This window comes from Thunnus maccoyii, chromosome 11 (genome assembly GCF_910596095.1).
Source record: "Thunnus maccoyii chromosome 11, fThuMac1.1, whole genome shotgun sequence".
NCBI lineage: Eukaryota > Metazoa > Chordata > Actinopteri > Scombriformes > Scombridae > Thunnus > Thunnus maccoyii.
The window spans coordinates 33,556,728-33,571,298 of NC_056543.1; the positions used below are offsets into that span (position 1 = coordinate 33,556,728).

The window sequence follows — 14,571 nt, forward strand, 5'->3', positions numbered from 1 at the left end:
AGTTTTTTCGATCTGCAGGGGCCTAAGTGAATCCTATATGATAAAAAATTACCTAACTCTCACCAAAGCTTCATCCAAGCCACCACAATATCACCATATATAATATTTTTGCTTTAAAAAGAGACTGAGACAGAGATTGATGCATAGTACACCTGATGAGACATAATCATCTCTAGCATGCTACAGTACCATTGTAAAAGCTCCCCCTGTAAAGGCTGGTATTTGTGGTAAGTGTACCCATATCTCTGTGGCAACAGCATTGATTTTGCTAACTGTATGGAAACACACTGCATATTTTTCCTCTGTAGAAATGGACATTATTCTGTCAGAAATGTGCTGTGAAATCACACTCAACAAATGAGGAGATAATGAATATGGCAACCATAGAGAGATCTGATTATCCCAGGGGGCTTCTGCGGCAGTGATGAGAGAATGTAATAGGCAGACAGGGGCTTTCTGCTTTTAGCTTGATTTCTTAATGGTTATGTCTCTTCACACGTATATGTACTCCACTTTATGAATGCCTTAAGATCATGACTGCAGTGGCAATGATGGAAAATGCAGTTGTGAAGTGGGCAACAGATGCATTTGAATACATGAATGTTCTTAATCTTGATTTTATTAAACTCACACTAAAAAAATGATTTACAGAGTGGAAAGCTGTCAGTAAAGAAAGAAAAAGATCTTCTGTTCAGGAATTTACATATGCTACAAAAGTGATGTATCAAACAACATAGTCTTTGTTTTATTTCTTGGGCTTTCCAGAATTTCAGAGTCCACTGCACTGTATGTCAGGACAAAATTACAATTAATGCAATGAGCATTCAATGGCAGTGCTCATAAAGACACTCTTATAATATCTTTTTTACTTTCAGTCCTCTTAGCCCATCCCAGGGCACAGTCATCAACTTTACAAAAAGATGCTTGTTGATTGTGACCTGCTTTGCACAATGTTGTGACGTTGCGCACAATAGCCTGCCACAGTTTTGGACATTATAATGAACTCATATGTACACAGAGTTGGCTTAGCAGCAAGTTAGATGGTTTGCAAGCTTAAGACTCACACTCAGACTCAGCCCCCACAGTAAAAGGGAGGATGTAGATTTACCTCAAATACTTTGCTCACCACTGTAAAATAATCTCAATCTTCTCAATGTCTTTAAGCAAATTGCAACTCCAAACTCTCTCTTTCAGCTTTTACTGTGACCATGGATGACCATCTCACTGATAAAATAAACCTGACATGTAGTGTCCTTCAGGGCTCTATCTTAGGTCCAATTCTCTTCCACCTCTACATGCTACTACATGGCAGCATTATTAGAAATTACAACATCAATTTTAACAGCTAGGTAGACAACATCCAGCGGTATATCTCTTTATGTCCGAATAACTTAAGTCTTATCAACAACTTGACTGCATGCATCTTTGTCATGCAGTAAGTCTTTGGATGACCCAAATTTCTTACAGCTGAATCAAGATACAACTAATATTCTAGTTATTGGAGCAAAAGCTGAGAGAGAGAAACTGTCTGACCGCCTAAGGTCAATCACACTAAACATCAAGGATAAGGTCAAACACCTTAGTGAATGGCTTTGTGCCATCTAATCTGTCTGATAAGGCAGCTTTTGCTTATCATGACCCTAATACTGTGGTAGAGTGTGTTTAAGAGACTGACTCTGTAATCACTTCAAAACAAAATCTTAAGACATAACATTGATTTCTCCTTAAGTGTTTTTTACCTACTGATATCTTACCTCGCTTTTTTTAAGTTTAAGTTGTCCTATTTTCTTTTTGTCCCTGTTTATTGTTCTATTCTCTAACTAAAACCACGCCATTTGTGTAGAGTTTTAAAGAATAGTTTATTGAGATCAGCAAGAAGATTCAGGAAAGAATAGGATGAGGGTCGATTGCAGTGGGATGTTTGGGGTTGAGGAGGGGGGGGAGGGTGGGTCACTGGGGAAGGTCAAAGGGAGCGGGAGGTTAGTTGAGGTCGTGTATGAAGGGATCAAAGGGAGGGTTGAAAGTGGGTTGACTGGTTGGGGGAGTGAATGGCGGCCGGTTGAAGTTGAGTCGAGGCTGGGGCATCTAGAAACCCAGGGCTGGAGACTCAGGGTGGGGGCACGTCTCAATGAGCAAATCTGCTTCATCGTCCCCCAAGGTACTTCATTGGACTAGGTGTGAATGGGCCCTTTGGATATCATGGAGGTGGCAATGGATATAACTGTGGTAGGCTTGAAAAGACCAGCGGCCAAGGATTTTAATTGTGCAGTCTGGGATTCCTTGACTAGATGCAGTTGAAGCAGCTCCTACATGGAAGGAGTGACCATAGTTCAGGTGAAATTCCTGATTTGGACAGAACTTGACAGACGTGGTGGTGGAACCAGAAGCGTGTTGCGACTCTGCTGGATTCGGTGGTGAAGAGTGAGTCTTGGGGAGAAGCATGGTGGGCTAATCTAAGTTTGGATGGGTTCAAAAGGGCTCAGGTATGAGTTTAAATGGAAGAGAAAAATGGGGTGAGAGAGACCCAGCTGGTTTTGCTCCATTTGACGTTGAATCTGAGGATGTTTGGTGAGTGGATAGAAATTACAGAGAGGCTAGTGTGCTGTGATGGGTCGTAATTAGACGAGGTGGTGGTGAATTCAGAGCATCATAAAAAACTGAAGAATGCAAGGAGGAACATGGCTTCCAGGGTTGAGTCAATGGATAAGTAACCTGCGCGATGGGTTTGGATGCATCGGGTGAGGAGGTCTGCAGCATGGGGTAGATGTTATGGTGCTAGTTGAGGTTCTGCCTTTCTTAAGCCTTTAATTAACATGTTGATGTCGGGGTGAGAAATGGAAGGGGCTGGAGCTCCAGAGAGAAGTTTAATGAAGAAGTTTATACCGCTCAGGTATGCTTGGATAGTGGATGTTCTGATTTTGAGAACCAAATGGGTGTGAGTGATGAAGCTGGTTAATGTTATGATGTTGATGGATGGAAATGATAGACTGTGTGCTGTATGGAAGGTTTTGGAGCAGCTCCATCCTGAGTAGTATGACGAAAGAGTGTTGGGGGCAAGACTATTTAGGATTGCTTGTTGCGATGTGGTGACTAGGCAGAGTGGCCGACGGTTTAGGGGAAGATTGTGGCTGAAATTGGAGGGACCGGTGTTGGATGAGGATCTGAATCCGCTGCCAAGGCTTTGAATTTCTGAAAGGAAAAACGGGAGAGGGAGTCAACAGTGGTATTTTTGTAGCCTGGAAAGTGGGCAGCATGGATGATGAATTGGTGTTGGGTGGAGATTAGGGTCAGTCTGTGTATGAACTTCATGATGTCTAATGATTGGGAGTGACTTTTATGCATGATGTCAATGGCGGTGTGGTTGTCTGAGTGGATATGATGAACTTTGTGGACCACTCCTGCCCCCAGTGAAGTGCAGCGATGACGATTGGGCACAGCCCATAGAGGGCTGAGGAGGGAGAGAGTGAGGACAGTTCCGGCGGCCAATCGGAGGCGAACCATCTACTGCCATAGTAACTGCCGAAACCGACGGAGGGAGCAGCATCGGTGTGCAGCTGAATGTCTTCGGGCTGGGTCACGTGGTCATCGTAGAAAAAGGAAATGCTATTCCAGGAGGAAAGGAAGTCCCGCCACATTCAGAGCTCCATTGGGAAAGGTGGGCTGGTAAATGGACCTATCATAAAACCATTGGTGACTTCTTTGGCGAGGAGCTTGTCCACTGTAGTGGGCTCGGCAAGGGCAGACTGGAGGTTACGGCAAGTGAAGGATGATTCGGAGAGGACCTCTATGCCTGGGTGGAATCCGAAGGTGAAACCGTGAATGAGAAAATGGCTGAACTGAGAACTAGCTCGCAGTCCATGGTGGGTGAGCAATTGTAACTTACTTACATACTCTGTCAAAGCGCAAATGAATGGTTGAGAGAACTGAGACGAATGGGAGAGGAAATGGTTAGACACGCCTATATAGGTGCGTGCAGGTAAATGGCTTAGAGACGCACAGGTGATTTCGATTAACGAGGCACAGGTGTTTGAATTAGTGAGAGGGAGCAGGGTGTGGTCTTGTTCCTGAACTTAGTTATATAACTTCATTTATCAATGTTTATGAATATTTACTTTTATATAAAGCTCTTTGTGTTGCATTTTCTGCATGAATTGTGCCTCAGAAATACAGCTCATTGTTATTATTATAAATAATATTATTCTTAGTAGTAGTAATTCAAAATGCATGTCTTTATAAGCCCATATCATAGGGAATGTGATGTCGCCTTGTACTTCAGCAGCATGAAATACCTTTAGCCGAATCGTAATTAACACTGTAGGCTGGGACCACAATCAAGTGACTTTACATATGATATACTCACTCCCAAAAAAGTAGTGTTGGTGTTAAGTTCAGGAACCATTGGTAAAGGCACCACCATTCTTCCAGCATTGACAAGATTGTACAAAGACTTGTAGGCTCTGAGGATTCCAAACAAGCCAGAACATTGACATTGACATTGAACTGTCTTTATGAACATCTGAGGGCAAAAATGACCCCATCAGTATCACATTCAGTATTCGATGTAATACGTTTCATGTCAGGAACACAAGTTAAGTTTGTACATATGTCCATGTAACAAATGTAAGTTTCCCCAAAACAATGTGGGATTGAAGTGATGGTAAACCTGCTACCTGTCACCTGCTGGAGAGTGAAAAAAGACTTACATACAAACATATTGAAAATGATAAAACAAGTCTGCTGGAGCAGCTGATCTGCAGGAGAGTTCCACACATGGAACTGGGGAAAGGTCATGTCAAATATTGGTGTGAAGCTACGGCAAAAAGACTTGGACTACATGTAACAGAAGTATTGTCTTTGTATTGTCTTACAATGTAGTTATTTGGCTTTAGAACGCTTGTTCAGTTTGGAGTCATTTTCTGCTCTTTTTTGGGCTCTAAAGAAGATTCACTTCAGGTTTTTGAACTATAACTTTCTGTTATCTGGACACACAAACTTCACTCGTGTTTTACCTGGCCTACAGGTGAGTAAAGCAAAGCAAAGAAAAGGAAGGAGGAAGCCTGCATTCAGACTGACAATAGAAGTGTCAAAGACTGTGAGACCACTGTGCCAGAGGGGGTGACAACACAGAGGCTCCAGCCCAACAAAAAGCAGGGTATCCCAGCAAATGAACAACAAGCAATGTAACTCATAACACACCGCATTGTTGAATCAAATACATGCCATTTCACATTGCAGGTAGATAACAAAAAGGTGCCTGATTCCTATATGTAGAGGTGTATTGATTTAGCTAGAGTCAAAATGTTGTTTTTCAGCAGTTAAATGTAACTAATTACAGTTACCTATATTGTAACTTCTACCATTTAAGAAAAGTTGATGTAAAGAAACCAATAATAATAAAAAAAAAAAAAGCACAACAATTGGAAACATGAGGAAAAGTCTATTACCATGGAAGAATACACCACCTGGAGATGATAAAGTTTATATAAATAACTTTTTTTGAACATTTTGCACTTTTAGTCACCCCTCACACACTTTTCACCCCCAAACTTATTACTTGATGCACAATGGTAAATATGACGCCATTGGTACCATACTATTAATCCCCAAACACCTGGGGCCAGATGCATAAACGATGCACACACATAAAAACACAAATGTATACACCATTTCCACATAAACTGGGATTTATAAACAGAATATGCAGTTCTCACTGAGTTTTATGCATCTGGCCCCTGGTGATCATGATAGTTATTCATGATTTAGTACGTCATGATCTCTGTATGCATCGTGGTGATGAGGGCTGGTTGCTCTGTGTCTGGTGTTTGTGATGTTTCAGGAGCTGAGAAACGCCCATAGCGAAGAGATCATGGGCATCCGACGAGAAGAGGAAATGGAGATGTCAGATGACGATTTGGGTGAAAATCCCTGTAAGAAGATGCGTACTGAGGAAAACGGTATGATAGACCCTGCACAAATAGTATCAATATTGTATTACCAAATCAAAAATTTAACAAACAAGCTGCATTTGTAAGGTGTAAACTTCACATTATGGAATTTAGGCCTTGGCTTGGGAAGTTTCTTTCTTCTCTTTGTCTTTTTTTCCTATTTTCTCTCCTTCAACAAAATAATTACTTTCCATTTGAAGTTGACAACATGATGTTTGTTTTCTGTGCATTCCCTGTTGGCTGCTGTATGCTCATTTGCAGCCAGACTGCTTGAGTGTGTGAAGCACAAAGTGTCTTTGTCTCAGTGACACTAAGTCATGAACATCAGATGTGGAAGTGTGTTTTCAACATCCATTCAGAGTCTGTTTCTATTTACAAATGACACAGCTTTGCTTAGACAGCAAACTGGAGTCAGAGATCTCAGGCTGTAGAGAGGAAGACAGAAACACTTCAGTCAGTGAAATAAACTAACATGCAGCAACACACATAAAAAAAGGTTCTCATGGTTTGTCAGTGTATAAAGTTATCTTAAATAAATGAGGATGTGCTAACTTTTTCATTCCTCTCCTCTCCTCTCCTCTCCTCTTTTCTCCTCCAGGAGTGTGTGATCAGACTCAGGTGTCTCTGAAAGAGGAGAATGACTCCCTGCGTTGGCAGCTGGACGCCTACAGGAACGAGGTGGAGCTTCTGAGGAAGGAGCAGAGCAAAGCCAGCCGCCCAGAGGATGATCAGACACACATACTGACAAACTCACACACACATTCACACAGTCCAGAGGCTCAGATACAGCTGCTACAGCAGACCATGCACAACATGCAGCAGGTAGGAAAACTCCCATTGCTCCTCTTTTTGTCACATTGTAGAGCCCTCCAGAGACTATATCTGTCCTGATTAGCCTCATTTTCTTTTGTCATTTCTCATTGAGACTTACAAACAGTGACCTGATAATGAAACTCAGCCCCCTAAATTGTTTGAGAAATCATAGCTGAGGTGTTACACCTGTAAATTATAGCTGACAACATTTGATGAACTGCACTAAAGTTTTTGATGAATATGTAAGTGTACTGTAAGTGAATTTAAAGATTCATCTGTTATCAGTTATATTGTTACAATATCACATTTCATTTCTGTTGGCTTTAATGTCTTTGTGAGGATTTACACAATGATCATGATGTTGAAAATGTTAGTTGCTTAAGGAAGCAGTGTAATCAATTTTGCTTGCCAACTTAATGCATCACTGGATCATCTGAAGACTTGATTTCTGTGTAGAGGCCACCGAAAATGAATATTGGTGTGAGAAAATTAACTGTATATTTGAGAACACACACACAGACACACACAGTGTTTTGAGAATCATGATTTCCAGTTGATGACTGTAGCAAAGCAACTAAGACACTTACAACTGTTAGTTTATCATTTAAACCCTATTTATTATTCTCACTACAAGCAGTGTTTCCCCTAGGTTGAGTGGTTTGGCCTGGCAGGGCCAAACCAGCTATTTCTCTGTTTAGCATCATCAGGTTAAGATAAGCTAGGTCTTGACAAGCTGCAGCATTTATTAACTGACACACTGTAGTCTGTACTGTACATTTACTGCCAGATTGAGAACTTACTGCTAACCTTTTCCTCTGCTCCGCTCGCATTTGCTGTCACTTTTCTGACACTCACTATCTTGCTTAACCACTCACTCACTTAGCACTGCCCTATTCCTTAAAAGGAGCTACGCTACCTGGAGTTCCCTAGGCAAAAAGTGTGTGTGGTATTTTGATGACCAGCGCTGAGCACACTGTTCACAGGTGTGAGGAAAGGCGCAAACATGTGGGAGGTTCATTCAAATGAAGCAGCACAAAGACAGTTGTTGTATTTTGGTTGAAATGACATTTTCTCATGTAATTTGTCACTTAGTGTTGTATTTATACCTTGAGACTTTATCTTTATTTTTACTATGATATACATAGTAACTTACTTTCTGTTGTACATGTAGCTACCAAACAGTGAGTCGATGTTATCTTTGGTACTAGTATAATTTTACAGTGACTTGTATTGTATTAGCTTCTGGCTTTTATTTCAGTTTATTTTACCAAGTCAGTTTCCAGAGTTTCCAGAGTATGTCTGCCAATTAGCTGTAACAGGTGATCACTCAAACGAGTCGAAATTGCATACTGTCAGCAAAATATTCATTACGTATATGCATCAGACTGTCTGAGTGAAAACATACAATAGTGCATTAAAGGCCAGGCTCTCTCCTTCCTAAGTCATCAATGTAACAGTGCCCTCAAGCAAGGCACTTGAACCCCTAACTGCTTCAGTGGACCTGCTGCAGCTCCCACTGTGTGAGTGAAAGTTCAGAAGGGTTTTTAACAGAAAAGAGCAGGAAGCTGAGTTTACTTTACTCTCCCCAAGGAAACAAAAAAAACCCTGTGATTTTCACTGATGACTCAGAGCACTCCCATAATCCCTTGCTCCACTGATTTCATAAACCAGCAAAGAAAACTTTGTTAGAGTAGAGCTCGTTTGCCATGAGTTAGCCTAATTTGACTCAACTTCCTGTCTTTCTCTATCTAAAATGACTGCACTGATAGAACAAGACACATTAGAGACAACTACCAACACACGTAAACACACGTATACACACACCCTGTCCTGCTGGCTTGTTGTAAATGTACTTCACTTTTAACAGTGTAAGAGAACATCATGCTATGATCGCTTTTTGTTTGTCTCCTGCTGTTGTTTTTGTTTCCAATACAGACAAGCTGGTGTGACAAACAAAATAAATGCTTAACTGACACAAATCGCTCTTGAAATATACTTTTTAAAAACTATTTAATCAAATTCTGTCATCAAAATCATGTAAATGCATACACAATAAATACATGTTGCAGGAGTATTAATGCTTTATTTATGAATTACCTTGTTATTGAGAGCACCACCTCCTTTTTGGTTAGGATTTGTTAGTGCCAGGAGGAAGCACTAACCCTCGTTCAATTTAATCAATGAATCAGTCTCATAATCGGAAGTTCTTGTCCCAAGCAGTGACCTCTGTTTACTGCAGCTCAAAGAAACAACCAAACATTTTTAGGATAAATGAAGACATTTAATAATAGCTAAACGTCTTGAAAATAATAAATAAAAAGAAAGTAAAATAAATAAATAAATAAGGTCTATGAATGATAATAAAAATAATAAAGAAAATTATTCAGCAAGAGTAGCTCGCAGTGCGTGACTCAAGGCTTAACATATTGGATCAGGGAATGCTATGGGGAAAACTTATTCAACTTCTCTCAAATTCAAATTCTTTTAATTTTAACGTTATTCGACATCAACCCTTAATCACAAAGCCATGTTATGCATTACTGTTGAGGTGTCTCGTCATGGTAGAGGCATCACCTTAGCAGGTCCAGTGTTGTTTGATGCAGCATCACCAGTGGTGTTGCAGTGAAAGAGCCCAGAGCAGCTGTGAGCTGTGGCACATCTTCATAGATGCAGGGGCATTGAATGAAGAATCAAGCCTTTCCAGGCTGCTCTGAAGGAGTCTTTAGGCCGGCTTCACTTCTCAAAGAGGAATCTCTTTGAGGCTGTTTTTATAAGTTAGGATAAAACAGGAGGAGTTAATAATACACATATGATAATATCGTGGAAATAATCCAGCGCCTCTTAAAACCCTTTAACATTCCAACAGCCCATTCACGGGCCATCACACTGTTTAGTACACAACTCTAGTCTTTAATCGGGTACTCATGCGACACATCTTTGGAAGGCTAAGATACTTGTGATTTGATTGATGCAAACCATTTCAAGATACAATCACAACAGCAGGTACAATCAATTCCTCTGTCAGACCATCAACAAACAAATAAAACAAACAATTGCAAAATTCATGCTACTCTCCTATGAAGCCTCATATTACTCCACTTACTGATACAACCCTGACAAAAACGGTCTTGTAACATTGGCAAAGGTCCAGTCGATCCAATCCAGTAAAATATTTAGTCCAAAATACATTATTGCATCAGTAAAATATCCATGAATGGCTGTTACGTCATTTCAAATTAGCTGGCAGTTGTCCTAATTTTCCAACGTATTCTCCATCATAATTCATGTAAGCATGTAAACATTAGGTACAAAATGGCTGCTGCAGTCTGACCTTTCAATTGACACCTCACTGGACCCAGTAGGAGCTTCCATGTCCTGTCCACCGTCTACAATAGCCAACGAGAGTTGCATTGAAAGGAGGTGCCTGCACCTCTTGTTTTGTGTAAAGACCGAGCCACCAATGACCATATGCTGCTTTATTGCTATTTATAAAACCACAACATGGAAATTATGTAAATATAAATAATTTGCTGTGATTTACCTTTTATATAAACTGATTTTCCATCATAGCACTTATTTTGACTCTTTTATATGCACAAAGTTTAGTTTCAACAGGGGAACAAAGGACTATAATGTGTTTATGCTTCAATTACTCTGAAGCAGGGGTAATTTGGTGTCTCTAAATGGCCTTTTTTTGGAATAAGTCTAGACATACACTTAGAAAAACATGTAAAATATTCATTTTCTGTGGTGTTATATTATATTGTTATTAAATTTGAAGTTGGACAAGGTAAGGCTCCATGCTGTGGTCCCATTGTGTTTTCCAGCTAAGTCACAGCCATAGGTCATTTGCAGGTGTATGTTTGCAAAAAAATATTAAATAAAAAACTTAAACGTCAGTGTGTTCAAACTTCTTTCAAACTATGTACAGTTATGGTTACCGACTCTCTCTCCACCTCCCTACACTCATATTTTGAGTGTAATTCATTTGCCAGAAAAGAGGCAAAATCCACTATAAACAAAGTTAAAGATGATTTGACTGATAGAATTTTTTTTTAAATTTTCTATAGATATTGCGATAATATCGTTATTGTGAATTCTATGGAGCTATTTCCCTATCTTTATTCAAGAGCGTGGTATATCAATTTGAGAGCATAATTTATTGATTTCACGTTCAAATTTTGTAATTTCTCCCTCAAAACCCTGCCCTCACACTCAAATAGCCTCTGCTTGTGCCTGTCAAAATCCCATAAACCAATAGAAGGCCAGGTTTAGTGTTGACCAATGAAATGATCCCTGCCTCCTTGTGAGCTTGTCCGCTTTACTTCTTGGAGTGTACCATATGGGCAGGTACTCTTTAACTGGGTTCATCCACTCCCGCCATCCAGGGCTTTATAAAATGTCCTTCCCTTGCTTCATTTATGACTTTTGGAATAACAGGACAGTTCATTTATACACCAGCATCCGTGATTTTTACTATAGTAGCTGCATACAGTATTATAGTAGCCACATGGCACAGTGCCCGCCTGTTGATGTGCTGGAGGAGAAAACGATGTCACCTCCGTCGTAAACGTTTCTATGGTTACGCCCGTGCGAGTAGGCGAGATGGTCACTTGAACTTCATTTTTTATATGAAGAATTGAAGTGATTAGCGTTAAAATGACCCACAGTTGTTGTTTTACTTCCTTTTGGGACCCAGTCATAGTTTTCCCAGTTAAAGAGTACCTGCCTGTACGGGATGCTCAAAGAAGTAAAGCGAACAAGCTCGCAAGGAGGAAGGGATCATTTCATTGGTCAACACTAAACCTGGTCTTCTATTGGTTGGGGGATTTTGACAGGGTTGTCGCACAAAAAATCCAAGAGTAGAGGAGAAATCCGAGAGTAGAAGTTCCATGAGCGCGCAGAGGCAGCCTGAGTGTGAGGAGAAGAGCTGAAGCTTGAGCACAGGAAATCTGTGCAAGCAACATTATATTTGAGTGCAAGCACACAATTTGAGCAGAAACAGAGCAAATCTAAGCACAAGCAGAGGCTATTTGAGTGCAAGGGCAGGGTTTTGAGGGAGAAATTACAAAATTTGAACGTGAAATCAATAAATTATGCTCTCAAATTGATATACCACGCTCTTGAATAAAGATAGGGAAATAGCTCCATAGAATTCTTTTGGCCACAATAACCATGCTGTGAAAATCTGATCATGACAGCCCTAATTCATACGAAATATAGCAAATGTTCATATAGATTCTTATTTTTGTTGTTTTTGTTTTCCTTTGTTTTTACATCATCAGTTCATGACACCTACAGAATGATTGAGGCATTTATATTGAATACATCTTTACTATATGTTTTTAATATGATTAATTTTGATTAATCCACTGACCAGAATGTGGTGTAACCTAAGGAGGTGAATTCTTCTTCAATAATATTACAAGACAGGAAGAAGTGTTAGTATGTCTTATAAACATTAGCCACATCTAAGAAGAGGGATAGGCACCTCCTTTCAACACAGACTCTCGTTGAAAAATCATTCCCCAACCAGAGAGCCTGGATGAATGGAGAGTTGAGGGCTCTATCCAGAGCCAAAAAAGCTGCCTTTCGATCAGGTGATAAGGAAACATACAACACCGCCAGAGCAAGACTGAAAGCTGGCATCAAGGAGGCAAAGCAGAGACATCAGCAGAGACTGGAGAGAGACCTCTACACCAATAACACCAAAGATATGTGGCAGGTGATCCAGATCATCACAAGCTACAAAAGCAGGAACGCCCCCCATAATGGCCCACGTTGCCAGATGAGCTTAACTCATTCTATGCTCTCTTTGATATACTCAACAAAGAGTCAGCTGTAAAGTCCACTCTGCCTCCACAGGACCTGCCACTGTCAGTATCCACAGCAGATGTGAGAAGAATCCTGCTGACAGTAAATATGAATAAAGCTACTGGGCCTGATAACATCCCTGGCCGTGTACTAAAAACATGTGCCAACCAGCTAGTTGATGTTATTACTGACATTTTTAATATATCACTGTCACTCGGGAGTGTTCCCACCTGCTTCAAGACAGCCACCATCATCCCTGTACCTAAAAAGTCTGCATCTGTGTCTAGTCTAAATGACTACCGCCCTGTGGCACTCACTCTCATTCTGATGAAGTGCTTTGAAAAACTGGTTCTCAAGCACAAAGCAACATCCCAGACAGCCTGGACCCTCACCAGTTTGCATACAGAACCAACAGATCCACAGAGGATGCCATCTCCACTGTCCTCCACTCAGTTTTGAAAATAACAACACCTACATCAGAATGCTGTTTGTTGATTTCAGCTCAGCATTTAATACAATCTCCCCCATGAAACTGATTGGAAAACTTAGTACTCTGGGCTTGTGTACCACACTCTGCAACTGGATATTGGACTTCCTTACAAACAGACCCCAGACAGTTTGGATTGGTGGTCACACCTCCTCCACTCTAGTGCTCAACACCGGCGCCCCCCAGGGTTGTGTGCCCAGCCCCCTCTTATTCACACTGTACACCCATGACTGCAACCCCCAACATGGAGCTGTGAAGTTTGTGGATGACACCACCATCATCAGCTGGATTACAAACAACGATGAGAGTTCACATCGGGAGAAAATCAACAATCTTGCAGAATAGTGCAGAGAACAACAAAATGTCAACATAATCAAAGAGTTGATTGTTGATTTTAGAAAAAAGGAGGCAAAGACACACAGTCTTGTCTACACCAGTGGAGCTGAGGTGGAGCAGGTGAACAATTTTAAGTTCCTGGGTATCAGCATCACAGAGAATCTGTCATGGACATCACACATCTCCACCCTAGTAAAAAAAAAAAAAATAGCTCAGAAATGACTGTGCTTCTTTAGGAAACTTAAGAAGGCAAAATTCTCATCTCAAGTTCTTGTTAACTTTTACAGTGGAGCAATAGATAGCATCCTGACTGGAAACATCACAAATTGGCAATTGGCAATGCTCTGCCCAGAAGGCTCTGCCCAGAACATCATCTGTGCCCATCTACCAAGCATCACTGATGTTGGTGAGGTGAGGAGCCTGCAAAGAACCCAAAGGATACTAAAAGACAATATCCACCCCAACCACAACCTGCTCACCCTGCTGTCATCTGGCAAGAGATACAGAAGTACCCGCTGTCGTACCACCAGTCTACAGAGCAGCTTCTTTCCTCAGGCAGTGAGACTCCTCAATTCATCTTCTGCACTACAATATAAAAAATAGTTTAATTTTTAACTTATTTATTAATCCATTTATATAATTTCTGGTTTGTGAGTAGCATTAAGGGACTACAAACTACATTTTGTTATACAATCTTGTGTTGTAAAATGATAATAGATGAATCTTGAATCTTGAAATGAGTCTCTTATCTTTCTGTAGATGTTATGTTTGTCTCTGTGCACCAAGGGCAGGGCAGGGCAGCAGGAATTTAAATTATCTGGGCAATTTCCTGGAGCCCTGGAAACCATGCACTTAACCTTTGCCATCAAAATGACGTGACTGACTGTGCTGGAGCACACCCAGATTTGCTGCAGCCTCCTCCATTACTGTGTGTGGTATTTTACACAGTAATGTCACAGATTTCTGTGTGCAGAGCGAAGCGGGTGCACTGAAAGTTCAGATTTGTTGAACTGAGCAATAAAGAATGTAACTACTAAATAATAAATAATGAACATATTCAGACCAAACTGAAAACATTTGCTGGGTGAAATATCAGCCTTCAGATTATTATCAGATCATTATTATTATTAATATTATTCACATTATAAGGTTTGAGTCTGTATATTGATCTAACTC

At 40.6% G+C, this 14,571-nt stretch overlaps 1 protein-coding gene across 1 annotated transcript in view; it reads left to right on the forward strand.

The window, feature by feature from the left end:
- Positions 1-14,571, forward strand: part of enox1 (ecto-NOX disulfide-thiol exchanger 1) — a 101,940-nt gene that overhangs the window by 42,374 nt on the left and 44,995 nt on the right. Inside the window, exons 8-9 of the mRNA XM_042425444.1 lie at positions 5,837-5,954; positions 6,544-6,767. Coding sequence (XP_042281378.1) covers positions 5,837-5,954; positions 6,544-6,767 — 342 coding nt within the window. The remainder of the gene's footprint in view (positions 1-5,836; positions 5,955-6,543; positions 6,768-14,571) is intronic.